This window comes from Manihot esculenta, chromosome 6 (genome assembly GCF_001659605.2).
Source record: "Manihot esculenta cultivar AM560-2 chromosome 6, M.esculenta_v8, whole genome shotgun sequence".
NCBI lineage: Eukaryota > Viridiplantae > Streptophyta > Magnoliopsida > Malpighiales > Euphorbiaceae > Manihot > Manihot esculenta.
Genome location: NC_035166.2, coordinates 19,475,776 through 19,503,665, shown reverse-complemented (window position 1 = coordinate 19,503,665; position 27,890 = coordinate 19,475,776). Strand labels below are relative to the sequence as shown.

Genomic DNA, 27,890 nt, shown 5'->3' with positions numbered 1-27,890 from the left:
TTTTTCTCTTTTCTCATTATCGAATTTTAAATAATTTTATGTTTAAATTATTAATTTTATATACATTTATTTAAAAGTAAATTATTATATAATTTTTAAAATATAATAAATTTATTAATTAAATTATTAATTTAAAAAATATATTAAAATATCTCTAAATTTTTTTAAAAAAATAATTAACTGTTTACCATTTAATCTATAATATAAAAGAAAATTATTAGTAATTATTTTTTAATTAAAAATAAAGTGTCTGTAATTTTTTTAAAATAAATATACTAATTAATTCCTTTTTATTAGAATATTTTAAGATTTTTTCTGGAAATATTAATTAATAATTTTAATAATATAAATTATTTAATTTTCATAATAAAATATTAAATGAAATTTATTATTTTAATTATTGATCATATTTTACTTCATATGAAACATAAAACAGAACGAATTAATATTAATAATATTAGTATGATTATTATTAATGCCAATAGCTTTCACTGCTCTGTTCACTGTCCGACTTATCAAACGGTAGCGTCATCGGTGACAAATCTATCGTTTTTGTTTGTTCCCTCTCTCTCTACATCTAAGCTAATAGCAAAAGACCAGAGCTTTTCTCTGATTTCTCCACAAGGCCTTTTCTTTTTAATTCACACCTCCACACCCAATAAGCAGGTAAAGGAAAGGAGATTCTCTGACCACTTTCAGTTAACAATTTTGCCTTGCTCAGCTCCGGACATTTGTTTCTCTTTTTTCTCTTTCGCTTTTGCCTTTTTCTCTTGTTTTTCTCTTCGCCTTTTTCTTGTTTATAATCACGAGGGTCATACGTGATTTCTATTTCTTTTTCTCTTTTTTAATTTATGGGTTATATTCAATGATATCGTTATTGAATTTTAGCCTTATGTAATGGAGGTGAGACGAAAAGAAATTTGTTTTCTTTTTGGTTTCTGAGAAAAAAAAATCTTTCTAATCGCAAAGAATGTATTTCTGTTTGTGTGTTTGATCATGGTTGTTGGAACTTGGAAGCTCCTTCATTTTCCCTACTAAAACTTACCCAGAAAGTGATTTCTGCTTGACCAAACAGAAGAAATTGATTGGAATTAGTGCTACCATTTGTAAACTAGCTTATTATGCAAGTAGATAAAGGGGAAAAGTTATTGTTTCTTTTCTGATTTGTTGTCGCTTTATGTTGTTGCAGTTTGATATGGATTATGCATTTACTGAGTGAAGAATAGTGACCAACGAGTGATAAAAAATGGCCTTTGGACCGTTGGTTTGGTATTGCCGGCCAGTGGCAAATGGGCTGTGGACAAGGGCGGTGGAAAATGCTTTTGGAGCTTATACACCTTGTGCCACGGATACTCTGGTGGTGGTTATTTCTCATTTGGCTCTCCTGGCTCTCTGCTTGTATCGAATATGGCTTATTAAGAAAGATTTCAAGGTCCAGCGATTCCGCTTGAGGTCGAAATGGTATAACTATTTCTTGGGGCTACTTTCTGGTTATTCTACTGCGGAACCTTTATTCAGATTGATCATGGGCATTTCAGTTCTGAATATAAATGGACAGACGGGTCTTGCTCCTTATGAGGTGCGTGTTTGTTTGTTTGTTTTTTAGTTCACTATTTGGTACCTTCTGTTTTCCTTCTGCTTTGCGTTTCTTTATTAACAGAATTAATGACATTCTAAATTTCTCTCCTATTTGTCAGACATTAATGTTTAATTCTGACTTCTTGTGTGCCATTTCAATGCCTTAGTTTATGCCTGAAAGAGAATTAGATGATTAGATGCATGTGCTACAACTCTTCAGTATGCATTCTCTTACATAGGAAATCCCAGATTGTTTAAATTTACGGTTGGATAAATTATGCATGTTTTTTTGGATTAGTTACGGGTATATCAGTTCATATTTTTCTTTTGAGCAGGCTAATTTGCTATCCCTTTTTGTCCTTCTCATTCAAACTCAATAATCATGGTATTTACCCTTGCGGTCTAGGTTTTACATGCACTATGAACCTAATGACGTTTTCTTGGCAGATTGTTTCCTTGACTATTGAGGCTCTTGCTTGGTGCTCTGTGTTTGTCATGATTGGTGTGGAAACCAAAGTCTATATTCGTGACTTTCGATGGTTTGTTAGATTTGGGGTCCTTTACACTTTGGTGGGAGATGCAGTGATCCTCAATCTTATTCTTACAGTGAAGGAGTTCTATAATAGGTTTGCATTTCTTTAGTTACTCTACCTTGCATTATTTTGGGCTTCCATGACCTATCTTTCCACTTTAAAGCATGATCAATGATTTCTTTGCGTCATGTTCTGAATGAAATTCTTGTAAAATATAAAAATAAAAAATATGATTGGGTTAAGGCCAACTCATGTTTGTACATTGTTTGTGCAGTTCTGTGCTGTATTTATACATCAGTGAGGTCTTTGTCCAGGTTTGTTGCCCCTTTGTTCCTTTTCTTCCTTAAGGTTGATTTTTATTTTATTTTTACATGCTTGCAATTGTTACAGTTGGTTAATCCTGGGATTTAGGCTGTTAATTAGCTCCCTTCAGTTGAACCAGTGTAGTTTGTGAGGTGTGTGTGTGTGTTTTGTTTCATATATTAGCCACAGATTAGGCCTGATGCATGACTTAAGCTCCATTATCAAAGCATGCTATATGGTATGCCATGCCTATCAGTGTGGGTTTTAATATTTCAAAAAAATTAATCCTCTTAAGAAATAGCGATTGTTGGTTGTTTTCCGGTTAAACGGTTATAGCGCAGTTCTGCTAGAAAGTAGGATCATGTTGAATGCTAACTGTGAAACGTGTTGAGCCTCTAAAGCTGACATTTCTATTCCTCCAATAAAATTGGGCTATTATTATTATGATGATCTATGGCAGATTGATGCTACTTAATTAATGGCATAACATGATTAGTGTTGCCAAGGGCATTCTGCAATTTATTTAATTCTGGTGGACAAAGATGACTAGATATTGCCTCTAAACAGGTAGTGAGATAGAAGATTGTTTATTGTTGAATGGGATCTATTTACTATAATCATGGAATTTAGTCCTGATCTAATTGTTATCTTGATTTAGGTTTTATTTGGAATACTTTTGCTTGTGTACGTTCCTGACTTGGATCCTTACCCTGGTTACACTCCCATACGGGCTGAGTCCGTTGAGGATGCTGAATATGAAGAACTTCCTGGAGGAGAATATATATGTCCTGAGCAGCATGTCAACATATTTTCCAGTATGTATACTCTAATATGTATGTCCTAAATATCTGGTAGCTAGAAGCTTTCGATTTGCTTGCATGCTGACTGATGAATCATTATTTATTAGATAAGGCAACAGTAAATTATGTCAACTCTGTTATGAATGAGACCAATGAAAAATAAGTTTTTATGGAACATTCAATGTATTGTTGTATACCTTGCTTATTCAAGTTATTTCTCTTGGTTTAATTTACATAGTCCATTGAAATGGTTTGCCTCTATGGTAGTAGCCGTATTTAACACACTTAAATTAGGTGTATCAAGGTAACTGTTATAATTTGCTTAAATTTTTTGGAAATAGATATGATTGGAGTTAACTAAGATATTTTCAGTGATTTTTTTTTTTGCAATTTCAATTGCCTTACATTCATAATGGAATGGTGTGGAGCACATTCAATTTCTTCTTTAGATTGCAGTGCATTTATAATTTTATGTGATTGTTCAGCTTCCTAATTGTTTTTTTTGTGTTTCATTTTTCTTTTGCTAGAAACTATTTTCGCATGGATGAATCCCATAATGAAGCTAGGCTACAAAAGACCTCTCACTGAGAAGGATATTTGGAAATTAGACACATGGGATAGGACTGAAACACTGAACAACAGGTGTGTGCTTGTTTTACATTACATTTGTTTCTAATATGCTTTGTGCTTGCCAAAGTTTGTGTGATATGTTTTGCTGACTCTGTAGGTTCCAGAAATGTTGGGCTGAGGAATCACAAAGGCCTAAACCATGGCTTTTAAGAGCATTGAATAGTAGTCTCGGAGGAAGGTACAAATTGTCATAATCTTTTAAAGTAAATTATGTTCTCTTTCTTTCTTATACCCCTATATTTCAGTTATATGAGAAAATCTAGTACATGTCTGTTGTTGTCATGGTTTAGATTTTATTTATGGTTGTGAAAGAAAGGGGGTGAGTTGGAGACAAATAACCAAAGTGTATATATATAATATTCAAAATTCATAAAGTACTATTTTGAGATAGTACTTGGAGAACATCATTTAGGCAATAACGTGATAGGGTGAACATAAAACTTGTTGACAATCTCGATTACTATTGAAGAATTTGAAGTATTATGATGTTTCTGTGTTCATCAGCTGCTTTTTTTTTTTTTAATTAATGCAATAGAAATGGATAGTGTGCAGGACTTCCACTTGGAACTCAAACTCAGTCCTATCTGGCTATACATTTAGATTCAACAAGCACCAATTGGTTCTTCTGTGATTTTGTTGTTGTTTTCACTTATTCTGTGGCTCTCTCACGAGTAGTAATAGGAGTTGTTTAATGAGTAAGCATGTGCCTTAAAGAATTAACTTTTCTGTTGTGAATGCTCATGTTTCCGAGTAGTAATGAGCAATTTTGTGAAACGTCAACTTTACCTCCTAATTCAGTAGTAAGGAACTGCCTTGTGCTGCAGTTGACTAGTCAAAATTTGTTGAGTCTGTCTCATGCCATGTTAAGGTTAGACCATAGAAGAGAAAAGGGAAAATAAGAAGAGAAGATTTATGTGACTGCTATGAGAGCCTACATCCACAGACACGAAATCTCGAACAGCTACATCTTTATTCAAGTGTACTGTGTTCCTCATAGTCATAATATATAAGTTTCTGTTTTTATCATGGAAAACCCAAGATATATATGGTATGATACCATAAATTAAGGAATTCTACAACTAAATATGAATATGCAAAAATATATATTGACTTCCATAATACTCCCCTCAAGTTGGAGCTTGGAATCTTAATCAATTCCAGCATGCCAAAAGAAGGGGATAAGGAAAGAATGACCATCATCTCTGGGTTCTGCCTGATTTGATGTGTTGATGTCAGTTCTGGAATTTATTTTTACAATGACATGATTTTACTGAACTAATTGAGATTTAATAGATGCTAAAACTGAAGGAATATCATATGCATGCCTGCTGGAATGCAATACTTCTATCTTTATATTAAAATATTTGATAAATGTTTTTCAATTCTCCCATTTGTCTACAGTGCGCATCTTTGTAATTACAGGTGCAGGTATCTAATTGATGTTCCTTTTTGCTGTTTGTAGGTTTTGGTGGGGAGGCTTTTGGAAGGTAAATGTGCTTATATTTCCAAAATCAAAATTTTGATTTTATTTTGATTATTGAATTCAAAGCAGATTATCAATATACACATGATGTTATGGGCAGCGGTTTGGGCCTACTTTTCATTAGAATGATTCTAATATGTCCAATGTTAAAACTAGTGTTCGTCTGTATCTTTTGTGAAAGGTGATTCCCATTAAATAATTATGGAATCACTAAATTGTATATCATATTATTCTTCTTGTCTTGTGTACAAACTGATGTTCAATTTATATGATACTTTTCCATATAAAATAATAAGAAAAAACATTTTGCTCAGTTATGCTTTCCCCCCCTCAGCTCACCCTAAAATGGGCCTTTTGTTCTTCTAACATAAGCTACAAGGCTTCACACCAAGTGTCTGAATTTTAGCTCACGGTTTTTTACAATTCAATCTATCATGACTTTTGGGAAGCAATATATCATGATATTTGGTATGTTAATTTACTAAAATGATTTTTTTTTTGTCTTTTAGTGAACTTATGTGAATTGTGCTGCCACTTGAGAATATGTATTGCTGTAATATTTCCATCAATATGCTTTACATATCTGATATATCTGTTGCTATTTATTGTAACTCATAGATTGGCAATGATGTTTCCCAATTTGTGGGGCCACTCCTATTGAACCAACTCCTACAGGTTAGCTCCTCTTTTCCGTGTTTTGCCTGGATAAATGATAACCTTCCTTTTTGTTTTCTCTATGAGGTTGAAATTTAGAATTCCTTTGTTCTGGTTTTGAACTTAATAATTTTATTTTTAATTATTATTTGATGATGGATTATATTGGTTTAGAGTGGTATGCAATTACCACTTATTATGGCATATGATATTGGTTAAAAATGATTTATTAATAATGCTTAGATCCTTTGATGTTCTTTTGTTGCGAATAACAAATAATAGTAAATGCAACTCTGTTGTTCTAATCTTTTATATTTGTCTCCATAATTGTTTGATAATTAATAATTTCTTTATCACATCATGTTTGATCAGTTCATCTAACTTGGTAAGAAATTTATGATATTTCTAGTACAACTTTTCTTCTCCTTGGACGTTAAAGGATTGGATATATTAACATGGAGGTCTGAAGTTGTCCTGAAATGTTTGTAAATTGTGAAGATGTTTTTTCAGGGTGAGGGGAAGTGACATGGGTTTGCTTTTTGTGTTTGGCTATGCAATGTGTGTTTTTGTGAATGAATGTTTTCATTGAGTATTTCAGTTAATTTTATTTTGTGGACTACATGCAGTCTATGCAAGAAGGTGATCCGGCTTGGATTGGGTACATCTATGCTTTCTCAATTTTTGCTGGGGTGGTATGATATATATCTTCTATTCTCCAAGTGTTTACTTTCTGGTTTAGCTTCACATTTCAACAACATGAATTCCTGTGTTTTGGCTGTGCCTTTGTGTACTGATTATTTAAGCTTCATGCCTTCCTGAGGAGAATTTTTAAAGGAGTGAACATGTAACTATTATTTTTTTTCTTTTAGAAGCAAAATGATGAAATAGTGTAATAAGTGCCTTAATGCGTTACGTTATCTTATGGCCATTGTTCATTGTTTTGTTCTTATTTTTTTAAAAATAGCTTTGTTAATTTGGGCTCTTACTTCTCCTTGCATGTCCTCATTCAAGTGCATTGTCAACTTATATTTAGTAACCGAGTAATAAATAAGTACCTGGAATTCCTTACTTGCTGCAACCTTTTTCAGGTATTTGGTGTGTTATTTGAAGCTCAGTATTTTCAGAATGTCATGCGTGTTGGTTACCGGCTGAGGTCAACTTTGGTAATATCAGCTTGTTGACTTTTCCATATGCAGTTTGTAATTTGATTATGAGAATCAGGTTTACTAAAATGAACCTGCTATTGAAGGATTACCTGCTAGAAAGTGAATTACTTTTTCTGAATCAGCAATACAAAAGCAATATGCAGACGTAAAACAAGAAATCAGGGGAGAGAAAAATATGTGGCCTAAATAATCATTCTTATTCTAATTGGAACTGGAATTAGCATATTTTTAAAAATTGTTTCTATAATGATCAACTCTCAGTCTAACTGCTTCAGCAAGATGCCTGTTTATGCATTATAGTTTTGTTGGGAGAAAGAGGCAACCGCGATGTTTTTGTGGTTGGGTAGGCAGAGGAAATGAGGAATGGAAATTTATTTGAATGGTTTTGTTAATGAACTTAGATTAATATGCAGGTTCTTGCTTGTCTTGAAAATTCTGAATTTGGATAGTTAGATATGTTCTATTTCTTTTGCTTTTCAGATTGCTGCTGTATTTCGAAAATCTCTAAGGCTAACCCATGAGAGTCGGCAAAAGTTTGCATCAGGAAAAATAACCAATTTGATGACAACTGATGCTGAAGCACTTCAGGCATGTTCTTTCATGACAATCTTTTATGTGAATCATGATTTACTTGATTGCTGATGTCACTGGATGTGCTTTCAACTTGCTGTTAAAAAGGCTAGATTTATATGACGATGGTGCAAAAAAGTATCTCAAACTAATGTGCAATATGCCATTTGTCTGTTATGGGCACGTGTGAAAACACTCAGTTGGCTTATGTATCCAAGAAGGGAAATGCCATCACCAATTATAACTCTGCGATGTCCTTTCTTTCAGAATTTTGAATGATTGATATGGAGCTTAAATGCACTCAAGCATGCAAGCATAATGCATTTCCTATACCATTTTGGTATTGTAACCATATAATAATTATTCCTACTATCTGAGCCAGCAGGTGATATAAACAGTAGGTTTGGATTGCACCTGTCGTCGTTTTTTGTTTACTAGATTGTGGAAATGAATGGAGACACAAATATAATTGCCTTTCCTGCTAAAAGTATTCTGAAAACTATTGCGATGCTGCTTTAATGAGGAAAAATGCAGGTATTCCTTTGTGTGGTTTGCTTTTACAAATATAATGGGACTGAGCCTTATATATTTATGTAACTCGGTCATTTATGCCACTTATCACTTGAAGTGCTGATTCTGAACAGATGATGTTTTCTTTTCACTAATGTTTTATCTTCTGTTAGTGTTTAATAACATGCTTTGGTTAGTATTACTGAGCTGATTCCCATCAACAGCAAATATGCCAATCGCTTCACACTCTGTGGTCAGCTCCATTCCGTATCATCATTGCAATGGTTTTGCTTTTTCAGCAGTTGGGCGTTGCATCACTTCTTGGTGCACTACTGCTAGTGCTTTTGTTTCCCATACAGGTACATGAAAGTTCTATTTTCAGTTTTCACGCATTTGTTTCTGATCTATAGTATATTCGTGCTGGATGTTTACTTATCTTTTTATTTGGTCAACTTTTTTTGTCATTCAGAACATGTGATTTTTTCCCCAGACTCTACTGTTCTTTTAAGTCTATATTTTGCTGTCTTTAAGATTGTGGAACTTTAAAAGGAGTGTTCTTCCTTTCAGATTTCACTGATTTCAGTTTCTTGAGAACTCTTTCTTCCATCTCCTTCCAGAAATATTTTGCTTATAAGGCACTGAGTGATAGAATCTACTGGGGTTTATTATGATCTGCTTTTTTTTTTCTTATGACATATATATACGTCTACAGACATGTACGTGTATTTTCTAAGTTCAAACTTATGTATGCCTGCGCCTGATTGAACTATTTTGTTATAATTGTTTTTGAGAAAGAAAAGATTATTAAGAACTTGGTGTCTAAGAAATAAGGGCTTTTTGCCCAATAAGGGTAAAAAAATAAAAAAAAAAATCTTAAACCCTGGTCACCAGATCGAAGTTTACTGCACTTTAATAGTACGGTAGAGTTTTTTTTTTAAAAAGTCAAGTACAGTACTTGATAAACTAAAAAAGAAACAAAAAAAAAATATACCTTACCGCACATAGTAAGGTATATATATATATATATATATATATAAGTTGGTTTACACTATGATTCCTGAAAGTTTAATAAAATTTACAACTTAATCTATACTTTTTAAATAATAAATAATTCAATTCTTAAATTTTTATTTTTATTAATAAAATATACATTTTCTAAAATTTACTATTAGTCATGCCACAAACTCCAATTTTCTCAATTTTCAATATATATTAAATATTTTATAATAATCTTATATTAAATATATTCTCTGCTATATAAACCCCAAAACCTTTAAACCCTAAATTTTTTCATTTGTGATTTATATCAAGATATTTATAGCAGCCTTATATTAAATATTTTTTTCACTAAGTAAACCTAAGCAATGTTTAATTTATATCAAGATATTTTATTGTAGGCTTATATTAATAAATTTTCCAACACTATTAAGGTAACAATTGTTTTTATAAAATTTATTTAATTTTTTTAAATATAAGAGCTAAATTGTTATAGAAAATGAAATTCAAACGACTAAATTATTATAGTCCAACAATAAATTTTAATGAAATAACTATTCTGTCAACAAAATAAAATTCTTTCACATATTATAACAATATTTCATTAAATATTTTTTTTATCATGTTAATATAAACAATTTAATTTAAATGTTTGTATTAAATATTTTTTTTATCATGTTGATATAAATAATTTAATTTAAGTGTTTGTATTTTATTTTTATTTCATACATCTATTTATTGCAATATATTTTAAAAAATTATATAAATTTTACAAAAAATAATTTGTTGAGTTGTATCAAATTTACTTACCTTAATAGAGCTAAAAAATTATTTAATACAAGACTATAATAAAATATCTTGATATAAATCAGAGATTAGAAAATTTAAAGATTAAGGGTGTGGGTTTATATAGTGAAAAAATATTTAATATAAAACAACTATAAAATATATTAATATATATTAAAAATTAAAAAAAATCCGAGGTTACGGGTTCAAAATTTACTTGTTTATGACTAATAGTAAATTTCAGAAAATGTATATTTTATTAATAAAATAAAATTTTAAGAATTGAATTATTTATTATTTAAAACGTATGGATTAAGTTATAAATTTTATTAAACTTTTAAGGATCATAGTGGAAATCAACTTTTAATATATATATATATATATATATATATAAATCAAGAACACCTTACTGCACATATAATGTGCAGTAAGGTTTTTTTTTTTTTTTCAACTTTTTTTGGTTTATCAAGTATGGCACTTTATAAGTGCGATACTCGACTTTTTTATTTTTGTTTTCAAACTCTACCGTACTTTAAAAGTGTGGTAAACTTCTAAGTTTAAGAATTTTTTTATTTTTTTACCCTTGTTGGGCAAAAAGCCCAAGAAGTAACTTGTGAGATATGATTTGAAACACTAGTAATTGTTGATGCACATGTATTTTGTTTATTCCTTTGATTAGACTGTCCCTAATTCTGCCTCTCTTTTTCTCGTGCATGCTGGAGCAGACATTTGTTATAAGCAGAATGCAAAAATTGTCTAAGGAGGGCTTGCAGCGTACTGACAAGAGGATTGGCCTTATGAATGAAATCTTGGCTGCAATGGACACTGTGAAGTATGACACATTTTGTAAAGTTATTTCCTTTTTTTTTTCAATTGGTATCTGCTAACCTTTTCTTATTATGTTAAAATTGCTTAGATGTTATGCATGGGAGAACAGTTTCCAGGCTAAAGTCCAAACAGTTCGTGATGATGAATTATCCTGGTTTCGAAAAGCATCACTACTGGGAGCGGTATGGCCTGGAACATATTTGATGGATTCCATTTTCTTTTTTATCAACTTTTTGACTATGTAGTTTGGAAAGACTAACATTTTGATGCTATCTTTCAATTTATTGTGTTATAGCTGTTATTTTGGTGATCTTGTTTGCTGGATCTTGATTGTGTTTGTCTTACTGCCTGCTTTTGTGGCTTTAAAAGAAAATGGTGCATACATGTTTGTGGATTTATTTCCGCATACCTTTATGCCTCTTATGAAAATAGGCCATACTTAACTCACCCTCAAAAGCTAGTTCAATGGAGAAGGAGTTCTCAAGGTTTTATAAGAGGCACATTACCTATCTCAACCTAATGTGGGAATTTGAGATGCCCCCTTCACGCCCAGAATCAAATACGTGAAGCTGTAAAACACTTATGGGAGGTCCAATGTTGGATGGGAGACTGTAATATCAATTGTAGGATCAAACGCTTACCACCATGCTAAAAACCTAAACTGTTCACAAAGGCAACTCCAATTCTTTATAGTGTAGCAGCCCAAGTGCCACAAGTCAAAGGGATTTGAGCATGATGCTGGTCATTTGGCCAACAATCCCCTCCCTAACACTTGTTAGGTTCGTAGCTCTAATACCATCTTAAAAAAATAGGTTGGGCCTAACTCACCGTCCAAAAGCTAGCTCAAGGGAGGAGGGAGAGGAGTGCTCAAGGCTTTATAAGAGGGACATATTGCCTCTATCCCAAATTGGTATAGGAATTTAACAATGGCCAAAACAAGATCAGGAGCATCAGTTGATTTCTTAAAAAGGCGGCTTGAATAGCATAGCATCAGTTGATTTCTTAAAAAGGCGGCTTGAATAGCATAACTTATAGTGTCTTATTGGACATTAATGACCGTTTTATGACATGGAAAGTGATACTCTTATAGTTTTCCAAACAAAGAAAAAAAGGAAGGTGAAACCAGAGAAATAAGAATATAAGGTCAAGCAGGTTAGTTGACGACATCTTATTAGGTGCCCTTGTATTTAGGGGCGTAATCAATCCAGTTCAAATCAATATAGTAAACTGTAATATATCAGAAAATTTGAGACTTGAAACTTGACTTGATCTTTATTGAGTTTCACTCTGTGGTAGTGCTTAACTCAAAAAAAAGCTTGAAATACTTGAGCTTAGCTGGACTTGTCTTGAATACCATTAAAAAAGCAGGTAGATTTGTTTTGTATCTTGAATTAAATCTCAAAGAAACTCAAGTGAGCTTGAGTTCTTCTTGAATTCATAAAATTATTACATAAGATATAAAATATATTTAAAACTATTTACGACATAAATAGTCAAATAGGTTCCGAGGGTCTTGCTACTTAAGTTTAGTGTTGAAATTTGCTTGTCTTGCTACCCAAGTTTCAAGTCAACTAAAACCAATTTGAATTCAAATGTTTTGCAAGTCAAGTCCATGTAGTTCTCGAGTAACTTGACTCATTTATAGCTCTACTTGTGTTCAAGATGCTGCAACTCCAATGTGTAGAAACTGAAGGCCCATGCTTAGAACAACTTTATTTATTAATTATTATATTTAGGATAACTTGTTTATACCTGAACAAAAATATTTCTATTTGTTCTACATTCTTGACTTATAATTAAATGTTTTATATGTTTCTTATTGATCATAGTCATTTACATTGCTTGAATCTGAATGTTGGCTGATTGATGTGTGACATGGATGTTTATGGTTTCTGTTGCTGGGAGATGATGCATATGCTTTTCCTGTTGCTCGTTTTGCAGTGCAATGGTTTTATTCTGAACAGCATCCCTGTGGTGGTAACTGTGATTTCATTTGGTATGTTCACTTTGCTTGGGGGAGATCTGACACCTGCAAGGGCATTTACATCACTTTCCCTGTTTGCTGTGCTTCGCTTTCCCCTCTTTATGCTTCCTAATATAATTACACAGGTTATTTATTTGCCTCTTTATTCTATATCTTTCATTTTGCTTACAGCCTAGATATTGCTTATAATATTATTGTGGAAAGAAAACAATAACAATGGGATTATTTTCCTGTTCTAATTGATCTACCTGCTGCCACTTTTTCTCTAATATTAGTACATTATTTAGTCTAGATTTTTTTTTTATCAATCACAATCAATTTTTATTTTGAAATAGATGATGGATCAGCCAAAGTGACTTGATTATTTAAAAACAATTTAACCAAAGGGTGATTGAATACTAAATACTAATCTAACCAGAGGCTGTTATATTTGAAAATGAACTTGAAATAAAACAAATATTTCAGAAATATTTTGAGTACAAATTAAATTCACCGCTTTTTAATATTTCAATCAATTATTTAGTGAATAGTTTTTAATTTTCTCAATGCCATGAATTAAAAACAATGCCTTTTTTCATAGTATGTGATATTGTGATCCTCTTCTATTGTTCTCTATCTTTCAGGAGGATTTGTTATTTTTCTTTCTGTAATAAATTTTCATTTCTTTGCCTGAATGATATATGTTATCTGCAGCATTTACCCTAGTTGCTTGTGTAGTTTGGTTCTGATGATGTTGTAATCCAACAGGTGGTCAATGCAAATGTATCCTTAAAGCGTTTAGAGGAGCTACTTCTAGCTGAAGAGAGAATTCTTCTACCAAACCCTCCTCTTGAGCCAGGACAACCAGCCATCTCAATAAAAAATGGATACTTTTCTTGGGATTCAAAGGTTCATTTATCAACTTTATTGCTTTAGGTCACATATACGTGAGTGTTCTGCATATTTGCGGGCATTTGTGCAACGTATTTTTAATTCATCAAGTTCTCTATATCTGAGGTTAACGTGGTACTGAATATAAGTGATTATTTATTTAAATAGCTATTCAACTTTTTAAGTTGTATCTTTTGCGCTTTTTGCAACAATGATTGTTGAATCTTTATTACCAGAATGCTTCAAGATCACTGAACTGAAGCAACCACAATAGCACTAGAAAGATTTTTAGTTGCACGCTATTGTGTGTAGTCTTTAATAGGTAGGAAACAAATATTCCTTTCAGTAGTATGTAATACACATAATTCATACATAAAAAAATACACACATCCACAAACATGTGACATGCAATCTTTTGAGTAGCATGGGTGATGTAACACAACAATCCATTTCGGCCACATCAATGGGAAATTCAACATAACTAAATGTCACATTGCACAATCGATTTGAGTTGTCGAAGCAATTGAATAATAGTTATATTGAATAATTAGTTTGTACTTTGTAGTCCTTACTACTTTAGCAATGCTGATTTAATTTCAGGACGGGTAACTGTGGCTCTTATACAATGTGCACAAGCTGGCAATAATACTTCTCTCTTTTAATATTTAATTTTTTAATCCAGGCAGAGAGGCCTACATTATCAAATATCAATGTGGACATACCTATTGGTAGCCTAGTGGCAATTGTTGGCAGTACTGGAGAAGGAAAGACCTCCCTTATTTCAGCAATGCTTGGGGAGCTTCCTGCAATATCAGATACAAGTGCTGTTATTAGGGGATCAGTTGCTTATGTTCCACAAGTTTCATGGATTTTTAATGCAACTGTAAGTTATGGCATGCTTATGATATGTGATATACAAATTATTTTGTGTATGAGCAATTTATCCCAAAAAAGGGGAAAGAATGGGTGCATGTATGTTTGTGTGCAGGTTCAAGTCACTCCTATGTTAATTTTAGTGACTTTTAAGGATAATTGTAAATTTCATATTGCTGTTTGCATTGATGTGGTTAAGGTACTCTGTATTGGATTTAAATAGGCACCTAATTGCAATTATTTGTATGACTTGTGATTAAATTGATTGTTACAGCCCAAATTAGTGATTCCAGAGTCTATTATTGCAGGTACGTGACAACATACTTTTTGGATCTCCCTTTGATCATGCAAGATATGAGAGGGCAATAGATGTAACTTCATTGCAGCATGACCTTGACTTACTGCCTGTAAGAGGAAGTTATATTTTATGTAGCTAGTCCTCGTGAATGTGCAAATATCAAATCTTTTAACAATTTTGCTTCCTGAATTTGTTGTCTGCTAGGGTGGTGATCTCACGGAGATTGGTGAAAGAGGGGTAAATATTAGTGGTGGGCAGAAACAAAGAGTTTCCATGGCTAGGGCTGTGTATTCCAATTCTGATGTATACATATTTGATGATCCCTTAAGTGCTCTTGATGCTCACGTAGGTCAGCAGGTAAGATAGTCGTGCATTATTTCTCATGCAATTGTGGTTTTGTTATCATGGTTGTTCCTATAGACTAGCTCTAGCCAAATATGTTTGTGTTTTGAACTTGTGGTGTTTCACATATGTCATGATGAAAGTTTTTGTTTGTGCTCGTGAGAATGAAGCTTCTAGCCCGGGTCCTTAAGATCATTGATAGGATCTAATAATTGGACACACTTAACTGCTGCAGTGCTGCTTGATATGAAATAAAAGGCCTCATATTGCATGGTTCTTTGCAAACTTATTAAGGGAAAAGGTTAATTCCCTGCCATCTCCTGCCAAAGAATGGTGGCTATTGGAGATTTCACTCTTTCAAAATTTTAGCAAGATTGGATGCTTACAGCCTCCTCTTTGCTTGTGGCCCAAGATTCTTACGCCTGTGCTATGGTTTTATTTTTTTATTTTTTCTTTTTTATAGCTGTTGGGCTAGAAATTTATTTCTTTTTTAATGTTGTGTATGTTTAATTTGGAACTTCCATGTACTTGAAGAGCTAGCATACAATGAGTATTATTTTTCTTTGCTAGCGCCTCATGGTATTGTCTTTTTCATTTTTTCAAATGAATTCTTTTGAAACTTCATCTAAACCGAATGCTGTATACTTTCATATTTGTTCCTTTTTCATCCATTGCTTGGGGTTTTGATAAAATGGCTGTATGGTCCTGTAACAGCCAGATCACTGGAAAAATGGCCGGCACATTTGGGATTGGGTATTATTGGGTGGGTATTTTGGGAATTATGGGAGTTTTGCCTGTAAAAGAGTAGATTGCCTATAACTCTTGACACCCACCACTTCGTAAGAGACAATAATCATATCAGATATAGAAAAAAGAATGAGAAAAGAAGAGGGAAAGATTGTCTTTTCTTTATGTCTTCTTTTTATTTTTTTGGACTCTATCTCTAAACATCCCAACTCTTACTTAGGCCTTTGGAAAACCACACAAGTCCTTTTAAAGCAGTTTGATATTTGATATTTTATATTTTAAAGTAAAAACAGCTCCAAACCCAGGTACATAAACAGGAAATGTGTTTCACAGATTTGTTTTAGAATTCTTCTTTCTCTTTTGTGGACCTAATATTTAATTTTAAACATTGTTATTCCCATTGGAAAAATGTTATCATTATTAATCATCTATTAATCATAATTTATTTTAGATGTTAAAGTGTATCGATATGTGCATACTTGATTAAATATATGCTAAACTGTGAATTTGGGTAATTTTTTTAGCATATTAAAAAAAACCACAGCAGCATGGGTTAATAAGTTTAATACTGAGACACAAACCTTGACAATCACTGTTAGTGAAGACCTTAATTTTGCTGCCAAGGTCTCCACACTTGAATCCAGGGAAAGAAAAATGTTGACCTTTCATAAATTAAAAAGCAATGTTCATTTTCCTTACACCCTTTTGTTTGTCCTACCTGTATAGCTATGATTGTCTATGTGTTCGTGATGGAGCCATTATAATTAATTTTTATTTTCTGGACTAATATTCTCTATTATCTTCAGGTTTTTGATAAATGTATCAAGGGAGAATTGAGTAGGAAAACAAGAGTTCTTGTCACAAACCAACTCCATTTTCTTTCACAAGTTGATAGAATTATCCTGGTCCATGAGGGTATGGTGAAAGAGGAGGGAACCTTTGAGGAGCTCTCCAACAATGGCGTGCTATTCCAAAAGCTGATGGAAAATGCAGGGAAAATGGAAGAATATGTGGAAGATAAGGAAAATGGTGAAACTGTTGATCTTAAACCCTCATCAAAGCCTGTTGCTAATGGGGAAATGAATGACTTGCCTAAGAATGCAACTGAGACCAAAAAACGGAAGGAAGGCAAGTCTATTCTTATCAAGCAGGAAGAACGAGAAACAGGTGTTGTCAGTTGGAAAGTTTTGATGAGGTAATAAAATATTGATTGCAGTGCTTCAATTGTCTATCAATAGAATGCAGTGTCTCTCTTTTTATGTTTAATATGGTTTCAGGAAACAGACCCAACTTCCCCCTAAAGCAATAAATAGAATGAAACCTTCATGCTAATTTCAAATCGGACTCTCTTGCCGATATTAAGCTTTTGAGTATCTCAATTTGTATTATGAGTTTCATTGTTTCAACTACTGAAGATGGTTTATAACATAATTCACTATAAAATCCTCATGTCTTATATTTGATGTAAGAGTTGCACTATCTTTGAGTGTTAGCAAACAAAAAGTTATTGTGCTAATATTATATTCAGAATTTAGAAGGGTAATATTTGATATCTATTACAATAGAGATTACAACATATTTATACATAAGAGACTATTTAGAAAGGAAAGGAAATCAAGACTATGATCATACAATCCCTAAGATTAAACAACTAATACATCTATCAATATTTTACTTCCTATATTAACATATTTACTTCCTATAACCTATAACACTCCCCTCGAGTTGGAGCATAGATGTTAATCATGTCCAATTTATTACATATATAGTCAACTTGAGTCCCATTTAGAGCTTTAGTGAAGATATCTCTTAGTTGTTCTCCAGTTCGGATGTGTCCTGTTGAGATTATCTTTTGTTGGACCTTCTCAAGAACAAGATGACAGTCAATCTGGATGTGTTTAGTCCTCTCCTAGAATACTGGATTGGAGGCAATGTGAATAGCTGCTTGATTATCACACAACTTAGCAGGTACCAAATTTGTGAACCCGACCTCTTCCAACAGTTGATGCACCCACAAGACTTCACATATAGCTTGTGGCATGGCTCGATATTTAGATTCGGCACTAGAATGAGAGACCACATTTTACTTTTTATTTTTCCACGAGACCAGGTTACCTCCTACAAAGACACAATATCCAGTAGTTGACCTCCTATCAACCTTCGAGCCTGCCCAATCAACATCAGAAAAACATTCAATAATTGAGTGTCCATGGTTACTTTTGAATCCCAAATTGGTTGTGGAAAGGGGTAATGTGCCCCTTATATGAGCCATAGACACTCTTCCCCCTTGAGCTACCTTTTGGGGTGAGTTAGGCCTGGCCCAAATTTAACATGGTATCAGAGCCTCCCCATCCGATATTGGGTCTCCCATAAATATGTCACGCACCAATATAATTCTAGGCGTAAGGGGGTGTGTTGAATCCCACATCGGTTGTGTACAGGGGTAATATGCCCCTTATATAAGTCATAGGCACTCCTCCCCCTTGAGCTAGTTTTTGGGATGAGTTAGGCCTGACCTAAATTTAACAGTTACCATAGAACAAGCATCGTCCTAGGGCCCTTTCAAGTAGCAAAGAATCTGTTCTAGAGCATCCTACTGAGCAACAATAGGAGAGGATATAAACTGACTTACCACACTCATTGAATATGCAATATCAGGACGAGTCACTGTCAAATAATTCAGCTTGTCAACTAATCTTCTATACATTTTAGGATCTGCAAATGGCTCACTGTCTTCTGTGGTAAGTTGAAGATTAGGGGTCATTGGAGCATTATAAGGCTTAGCACCTAATTTTCCTGTTTCTGCCAACAAATCAAGAACATATTTTCTTTGAGATAAGAAGATGCCTTTCTTACACTGCATAACGTCGATGTCCAAAAAATATTTCAAGGAGCCCAAATCCTTTGTATAAAACTGTGTTTTAAGAAATTCTTTTAGGGATGTGATGCCAACAACGTCACTTCTTGTGATAACGATATCATCCACATATACTACAAGCATAATTACTCCATTATCAGAATTTCTATAGAACACTTGGTGATCACACTTACTCATCTTCATTTCAAACTATTGGACCACCTCACTAAACCTACCAAACCATGCTCGAGGACTCTGTTTCAAGCCATAAAGGGATTTTTGAAGTTTACAAACCTTGTCTAACTCCACCTGAGCAACAAAACCAGGTGGTTGCTCAATATAAACCTCCTCCTGAAGATCATTATGGAGAAAAACATTTTTAATATCCAGTTGATGCAAAGGCCAATCATGTGTAGCTGCCAAGGAAATATAGTAGAACAGATGCGAGCTTGGCAACTGGAGAGAATGTATCAGCATAGTCAACTCCATAAGTTTGAGTATAACTTTTAGTCACTAAACGGGCCTTAAGGCGACCAACAGATCCATTAGGGTTTACTTTCACTGCAAACACCCATGTACACCTAATAACCCACTTTCCTGAGTGTAAGGACATCAACTCCCAAGTACCATTAGCGTCTAAGGCTATCATTTTCTTTTCCATTGCAGCGCGCCAACCAGAATGGGATAAAGTCTAAATAACAATTTTGGGAACTGAAATAAAATCTAAAGCAGTGGCAAAACAATGAGAAGAAGAGGATAATTGACTATAAGAGACAAAAGACGAAATAGGATGAGTGCAAGTACGTTTACCTTTGCGAACAGCAATGGGCAAATCCAAATCAGATAGTGAAGGGATCAGTGGGAGCAGGATTTGTCGACGAAAAGCGGGTAGCAGAGCGGAGTCAGAGTCCTTTAAACGTCTAGAACAAAAATAACATAAGAAGACGATGCATGAGACTTAAGATTAGACAAAAGGGTAGAATTACTTGACATATGATCGGTAGCACCAGAATCAATAACTCATTTGGAGGATGAAGACACAAGATATGCAGTAGATAGGAGTTAGAGAATTTCATAGATGTTTTGTATTGGGTGAATTGTGCATACTCATCTGCAGATATCAAAATTCCCTGATCAGAAGAGGCCTCGACTGCTATATGCGCCATTTGTTAGCGTTGATTCTTATTTTGAAGTTTCTGGCATGTCTTCTTAGTATGTCCAGGTTCACGGCAGTAATAACAAATGATTCCACCGGAGTCAGAAGTAGCATCTGCTTCCCCAGAACGCTGAGATCCTTTACCACCATTAAAACCTCCTTTGTCCCCACCTCTGTTATTTTGTCTGTCACTGTTATTGCGACTAACAAGAGCACTAGGGGTGTGTGAAGGACTTGGAGACTCCGTATGCAACACCCTAGTGAACACATCGTGTAACGATGAGATTTCAGAATCAGAAAAAATATGAGATTTAGCTGTCTCAATCTCTATAGAGAGACCTGCAAGAAAGTTCATAACATCCATTTGCTCTTATTGACCTTGTTGAGTTTTCACATCTGCACTAAAAGGTATCAAGACATTAAGTCCCTCGTACACTCTTTTAAAATCCATAAAATAGGAGGTCAAAGTTCTATCATTTTTCTTAAATCGAGGAAATGCCTTACACACATCATAAATACGAGAAATATCCCCTTTGCCAGAATATAAAAATTCCAAATACTCCATTAATTCTTTAACAAATTCACAGTAATTAATAAGGCTAACTACCTCACTATGAATAGAATTTCGGATCTGCAAAAATAATCGAGCATCATCTCTTATCCAATCTCTCCTAGTTTCATCAATTGGAGGATCCTTGGTAAGATGATCATCCATTCTGATATTTCGTAAATAAATGTGGATAGTCTTACTCCAATCCAAAAAATTAGATCCATTTAATTTGTGTTCCGTGATTTTAGTCATCATAGGAATCACATCAGCTACGGTGGTTTTAATTTCAGCCATGAGAACAACCAACCCAAAGCAATAGCAACAAAAGAAACACAGAATCAGAAAATCGGATGTGATCAGTACCCGGATGTGAACAGTACCAAAAAATACCTCCACCCAACACCCAAACAGCAAATGAACTACATATCTTACGAGGGGGCTGTGAGGCGACTCTGACGATGGTGACTGAAGCAGCAACGGACAGGCAACGTGCCTCCAAAGCCGGCGAGTGGGATGGCGGCAGAACTATGTCGCAGCACGTGAGGCTCACTCGCCAGCTGAACGCCCGTCGGTGCTCCGGCGTTCTTCCTAGGTGGGCAGTGAGATCCAAATGTTACCCTATATGGGTAACTCAAATGAACAGAGCCTTAAATCTAAAAAAAATGAACAGAGCCCTAAGTCTCAAAAAAAAAAGTTAAAATTTCTATGGGAGAGGCTCTGATACCATGTAAAAAGGTAATATTTGATATTTATTACAATAGAGATTACAACATATTTATACATGAGAGGCTGTATCTAAAAAGGAAAGGAAATCAAGACTATGATCATGCAATCCCTTAGATTAAGCAACTAATACATCTATCAATATTTACTTCCTATAACCTATAACAAGAAACTAGAATGTGATGGTATATTGGCATTGAGATTGAATTGAGGATGGTCCTTGCTATGTTCTGTCTTTGCCAAATGAATACTGGATGATATGATCTTCTTAGCTGCTCCGACTCTTCCTTTAATCAGCCATACATTTTTATCCTTCCTTTAATAGAACATAGTTGAATGGTGAAAAATGCTCCTGATAGCCGACCGCAGCTAGTTTGAGATTAAGGCTTAGTAGTTGTTACTATTATTGTTTATTTCTATTTAATTATCTAGGTTGCCAAGAAATAATGGTATATTTATACACTCAATATGGTTTACATGTTCAATCATTGATTAAGGTTCAACATTATGAGCCAAAATATGCAATGGCAAGGCATTTGAGAGGTATTATTCATGTGTTAGAGGGGAATGATTCAATTACCTGTTGATAATGAATACTCTTTGGTGGATTTCGGTACAGTATTTATAATATTTTAATGATTACTAATGGAATTTGTTGAGAAGTACATAGATCCAAAACCAAATGCAGAAAAGAATGCATGAAAGACCGTCTTAGCAGCCTCAGAGAACTCAAAATTTTCAAACTGTGAAAGGAAAAGAGGAGAAATTGCGTAAAGAAATCAACAACTAAATAAGTAATGCATTAATTTCTGCATCTCAGATAGGGAAAATATGAGGGGGGGGAGGGGGCATAGGCCAAGGGCGAGAGGAGAGGTTGCTTGCCCCGAGTTTATATTTTGAGAACAATATTCCTTATATGTACTTTCTTGTTAATTTCAGTTTATACAGCTTTAATCTTTGTTTTTTCTTAAATTCTAAACAGTATGATAATAATCTCTTTCAAGGTACAAGAATGCGTTGGGAGGTGCATGGGTCGTAATGATACTCTTTATGTGCTACGTCATGACAGAAGTTTTGCGAGTTTCAAGTAGTACTTGGTTAAGTAATTGGACAGATCAGGGCACTACAAAGATCCATGGTCCTATTTACTACAATCTCATTTACTCTCTTCTATCAATTGGTCAGGTATGAGTCAACTGGATGTTGAGTGCAAGTTCTACAAACATATGTTTAGTCATTATTTGTCCATCCTTCTTTCTAGTATAATTTTTTTTTTCCTTCATTGCTTACAAGGATTGAAGCAGCTTTACCGTCTCACATAAATAAATTTTGTTTTAATTTCCAGTTCCTCCTGCCTTTTTTAATTTGCAGGTTTTGGTGACATTATTAAATTCATATTGGTTGATCATATCAAGTCTTTATGCTGCCAGAAGGTTGCATGATGCTATGCTTAATTCCATATTGAGAGCTCCAATGGTCTTCTTTCACACCAATCCACTTGGACGCATTATCAATAGGTTTGCAAAGGATCTCGGTGACATTGATCGGAATGTTGCCGTATTTGTGAATATGTTTCTGGGTCAAGTTTCACAGCTCCTTTCTACATTTGTCCTCATTGGAATTGTGAGCACTATGTCTTTGTGGGCCATAATGCCACTATTGGTTCTATTTTATGGAGCCTATCTATATTATCAGGTACATGAAACTTCTTCTCCTTTGTTATAAATGTTTGGAAGAATTACTACTTAGTCCTATGATATGGGAAAATTCATTAGTTAGTCTCTCAGTTTTAACAAATGCATTAAAATATCCACGACATTTTAAAATGTCTATTAGGTAGCCCCTTCATTATTTTTGCCATTAAATATTTTACTATTTAGTCCCTATAATTTTAAAAAACTTATTAGTTAGTCTCTTTGATTTTTAAAAAGTTTATCGGTTAGTCCCTCTATGTCAAGGGTATTTTAGACTTTTTTGCAATACTTAATGTCTAAAACTAACAGAAAGATTAACTGTAAACTTTTTTAAAAGTCAAGGACGTTTTAATATATTTTTCAAAAGCGAGGGACCAACTAGTGAGTTTCTCCATACTATAAGGACTAAGCAGTAATTTTTCCTAAATGTTTTCATCCAACATATAAACATTCTGTTGTTATTTTTTTCAGTATCTCCCAATTCCCTCTTGACATGATAAGCGGCTACTCATGGTAGATTGGAAAATTGAACGTTGTGGGTTTTATCATTGCTAAGCATTTAAATTATTGAGATTATTTTAGTCTTCAAGACGTTAACACATTCTAATTGACTAGTTTCTTCAGCCATTTAATGCAATTGTGCAATAAAATGTATTGATCTTTAGTAAATGCAAATATCTTGCTCGCCTCTAGGTAAATTATTGTTGGATGGAATTTTAGGTGCACAATGTCATACCTAACATAATATTGTATGTTCAGTATCTCAAGCCCTACTCCAACAATATTTGTTTTGGTTGTTTTCAAAGGCCATTGTGCTTATGGCTTGTGTTCTTTCCTCCGTTCTGGTTCTATGCTCCCTTTTAAGGCTTCAATGTGAATCAAACCACTTCTTGTGCATCTTGGCCTGAATTCCTTCATCATCCTTGGTCATTAATTGACCTGAGCGCTCATAATTGGTATTTCTTTTGATTTTGTCCCTAGATGTATAGCATTTTGCTTAAGATCGTACACATAACAGAATAACTTTCTAGATTTACCAATAAACTATTCTATTAGAACTTTGATGTTGTACTCTAAAATAGCTTGTTATAGTAGCATTCTTCATGCTGCAATTGGGTTGTAGAGACATTTTAGCAAATGAACACTTTCTATTTGTAAGCACTTGCTTATTTTTGAGATTTTAGTTTCATTTTAGTACCACTTTGTTTTATAGAGCACAGCACGTGAAGTAAAGCGCATGGATTCTATAAGTAGATCACCTGTTTATGCACAATTTGGAGAAGCCCTGAATGGTTTGTCAACTATTCGCGCGTACAAAGCTTATGATCGGATGGCTGACATTAATGGTAGATCTATGGACAATAATATCAGATTCACCCTTGTCAATATGAGTGCAAATCGCTGGCTTGCAATCCGTCTGGAAACATTAGGAGGAGTAATGATTTGGCTTACAGCAACCTTTGCAGTAATGCAGAATGGAAGGGCAGAGAACCAGCAGGCATTTGCTTCGACTATGGGTCTGCTTCTCAGTTATGCTTTGAATATTACAGGTTTACTGACCGCGGTACTCAGACTTGCAAGTTTGGCTGAGAATAGTTTAAATGCTGTAGAGCGGGTTGGCACATACATAGATTTGCCATCGGAGGCCCCTTCAATTGTTGAGGGCAATCGCCCCCCTCCAGGTTGGCCTTCATCAGGATCAATCAAGTTTGAGGATGTTGTCCTGCGTTATAGGCCTGAACTTCCGCCAGTCCTACATGGACTGTCCTTTGTAGTTTCTCCAAGTGACAAGGTTGGGATAGTTGGAAGGACTGGAGCAGGAAAGTCTAGCATGCTTAATGCTTTATTTCGAATTGTGGAACTAGAAAGAGGAAGAATCTTAATTGATGGTTGTGATATTGCAAAGTTTGGATTGATGGATCTTCGTAAAGTACTTGGAATTATACCACAATCACCAGTTCTTTTTTCAGGTACGCGCTATCTATGCAGTACAGTCCTGGTTTAAATGGTAATAATGTGACTGGTTAGTTGCATTTTTTTTTGTCCAGGAACTGTGAGGTTCAATCTTGATCCTTTTGATGAACACAATGATGCTGATCTTTGGGAGGCTTTGGAGAGAGCACACTTGAAGGATGTAATTCGAAGGAATTCTTTAGGTTTGGATGCTCAGGTACGTGCTCTAATTTTCTTTTCGCAGATCTACTATTTCCAGTAAGTGGGAAAACAATTCCGCTTTACTAAATCACCATGCAAGGGGTTTTTTAATCATCTTCAAGTTTATCCAACGTAGGAGGGGATCCATCTGATAAAGCGTGTTATAAACACCTCCTGAACCACATTAGTACAAAATATTCTGGATGGAGAATAGTTGCTCTTAAATAGTTTGCTGTTGTCATCACAGCTTTTTTGTTTGACGTGGACAATTGAGAACCTTTTCTTTTATTTAAAAAAAAAACATTTTATGTTTTTTTTTTTTTTGGTTGGGGGGTGATGGGGAGAGGATTTGCATGGGCATGTGCATTGGAACTCGGCAAAACTAGGATGAGCCGTATGGTCTTGATTCGGGATAGATTTACGAGGAGCGACATCCACTTTCTTGTCTATGCTATCATTAACTTTAAGGAGTCCACAGAGGTTCTAGAGGTGCTTCCTCCCACCAACTTCCCATGTTGTTTCACTTAGTCCCACACTGCACTTAGTTTCAATTTTCTGGTTGGTTTTCACCTGATTCTGTTTTCATGAAAACAATGACATAGTTTTTGTTTTATTTTATTTTTTATTTTTTAAGGATATGCCCCTGCATAACCTATAAAAGTTTAAAATAGCGTATATTTTATCTTGGTGAGCAATAATTTAGTGTCTTGCTGAGTGTGATGTATTCTTGGTGTGTGAGCAGTCAACTGATATTTGGTAACTCTTATGTTTTGAATTGTTACTCCCACCACCCCACCACTACTAGTGCTGCTAATTTAACTGTAATCGGGCTCTCATTTTCTCAAGGTTTCGGAATCTGGGGAGAATTTCAGTGTTGGACAGAGACAACTGTTAAGTCTTGCTCGAGCATTGTTGAGGAGATCAAAGATACTTGTTCTTGATGAAGCTACTGCTGCTGTTGATGTGAGAACTGATGCGCTTATTCAGAAAACCATTCGAGAAGAATTCAAATCATGTACAATGCTAATCATTGCTCATCGACTTAACACGATCATTGATTGTGACCGGATCCTTCTACTTGATTCTGGCCAGGTCTGCCTCTAATTTGAACATTTATTTTGGCTAGGTGTGCGTGAATATCAGTAGGACGGCGCTGGCATGCACCAACAGATTTCTCACCCAATGGAATTTCATTTTTATCTCAAATATTTATGCATCATTCATGTGTCATAATTATCTTCTTCAGGTTCTGGAATATGACACGCCAGAGGAACTGTTATCAAATGAAGCTAGTGCTTTCTCTAAGATGGTTCAAAGTACAGGGGCTGCAAATGCTCAGTACTTGCGCAGTTTAGTACTAGGTGAGGAAGGAGAGAATCGGTTTAGAACACAAGAGAAAGAGCAGTTATCTGGGCAGAAGAAATGGCTAGCATCTTCCCGTTGGGCAGCTGCTGCACAGTTTGCTCTTGCTGTTAGCCTGACTTCGTCGCATAATGACCTTCAGCGATTGGAAATCGAGGATGAAGACAGTATCCTGAAGAAAACGAAGGACGCAGTTGTAACTTTGCAGGGAGTGTTGGAAGGGAAGCATGACAAAGTAATTGATGAATCACTAAATAAATACCAAATCTCTAGAGATGGTTGGTGGTCAGCTCTTTACAAGATGGTTGAAGGTACAAATTTGATTCCCTCTTGTTGCAACACATGAGCCCCATATAACAGAGCATCTTTGTAGCAGCAGCAAATTGCACTCCATTTATATTAGCTCTTCCTTCAATTATGCATCATCTTTTTTCATTCATTTGTGTTTTCATCCTCTGCAGGACTCGCCATGATGAGCAGATTGGGTCGAAACAGACTTCACCAATCGGAGAGCTTTGAAGATAGATCAATTGACTGGGACCATGTTGAAATGTAGGAAGCAGCACTTATTTGGATTTCAAAAGCAGAGTTCACACTTGGGGAAGTAATTCACCAATCATCTCATACTTTAGTTTGTAGCCTCTGGAATTTTGGCCCTATGTTTCGGATTCTGTTATTTTAGGACAATCATTTCTGTATGGCTCGACTCAGAGACCGGTCGGTTTCGAACTCTTAAGTGGGTCCTTCAAGAATATGTAAAGAACTAAGACTTTCAGAATGCCTTTATAATGAGTTCTCAAAAACTTTTTCTCATCTGTTTTGTCTCAAAATGTATGCTATGGCAATTGGTCATGATGATGTTTTTTCAGATTGGTTGAAGATAGACCTCAAGCATTTTGCCTTTTAAGTCTCTTCTACTAGAATTAGATGTATAATTGAAAGTAATTAAATAATTCTTTCAGCAGTTACGTGCCAGTGATTTTAAATAGAGGCTTTCATTTGGTTGTGTCATGTTCCTCCACCTTGCTTCAATGTATTATAAATGCAACATGTCATGAGATTGAAAGAACAAAAAAAAAAAAAAAAAAAAGATGATTGAAATATGGCATGATTCTTTTTGATCTCTCTGTGGCCGTTTCGATCCATCACAATTGCATCATTATTATTGAAATCGCTTCCAAAATTGAGAGGTTTTAAACGAATTTTGATTAGAATCAATTATAAAATAAATAAATAAAAAAATGAGCTGTGGATGCAATAGGAAGGAGTCAAAAGATCTTGACTAATGGGTGCTTCGGGTCAAAGACCCTTTTTTTTCATGTGAAAATTTTAATTAATTGGTCTTTTAATTTTAAAAATATATTAAAATATTTTTAATTATTAGTAAATAATAAATTTATATATATATAATTATACTCTAAAATAAATTGATGAGAGATGACA

The 27,890-nt window shown here is 34.3% G+C and overlaps 1 protein-coding gene across 4 annotated transcripts; it reads left to right on the top strand.

Annotated features, from left to right (window-relative positions):
* Positions 1-508: 508 nt before the first annotated feature.
* LOC110617612 (ABC transporter C family member 2) lies at positions 509-27,260 on the top strand. 4 transcript variants are annotated; one of them, XM_021760523.2, is made up of 28 exons: positions 509-666; positions 1,190-1,579; positions 2,026-2,204; positions 2,386-2,425; positions 3,073-3,229; positions 3,742-3,856; positions 3,942-4,022; positions 5,307-5,331; positions 5,946-6,002; positions 6,608-6,673; positions 7,070-7,144; positions 7,628-7,735; positions 8,452-8,586; positions 10,735-10,841; positions 10,926-11,019; positions 12,779-12,946; positions 13,569-13,709; positions 14,374-14,574; positions 14,873-14,971; positions 15,067-15,219; positions 16,758-17,146; positions 22,242-22,422; positions 22,609-22,932; positions 24,145-24,901; positions 24,980-25,101; positions 25,932-26,177; positions 26,332-26,758; positions 26,909-27,260. In XM_021760523.2, exons 2-28 carry the CDS (start codon positions 1,247-1,249, stop codon positions 27,001-27,003), a joined length of 4,875 nt encoding a protein of 1,624 aa, XP_021616215.1. In that variant the 5' UTR covers positions 509-666; positions 1,190-1,246; the 3' UTR covers positions 27,004-27,260. The 4 variants fall into 4 exon arrangements, with proteins under 4 accessions (XP_021616215.1, XP_043813606.1, XP_021616216.1 ...); XM_043957671.1 differs by lacking the exon at positions 509-666 and adding an exon at positions 674-698; XM_021760524.2 differs by lacking the exon at positions 509-666 and adding an exon at positions 705-903.
* Positions 27,261-27,890: the final 630 nt, after the last annotated feature.

What these genes read in the sequence shown, in the direction of transcription:
- LOC110617612 (XM_021760523.2), top strand. Translation starts at nt 1,247, where the DNA reads ATGGCCTTTGGACCGTTGGTTTGGTATTGCCGGCCAGTGGCAAATGGG. An exon ending in AATAGTAGTCTCGGAGGAAG is followed by an intron (nt 4,023 to 5,306) that starts GTACAAATTGTC and finishes TGCTGTTTGTAG; the next exon opens with GTTTTGGTGGGGAGGCTTTT. An exon ending in GCTGCAATGGACACTGTGAA is followed by an intron (nt 10,842 to 10,925) that starts GTATGACACATT and finishes AAAATTGCTTAG; the next exon opens with ATGTTATGCATGGGAGAACA.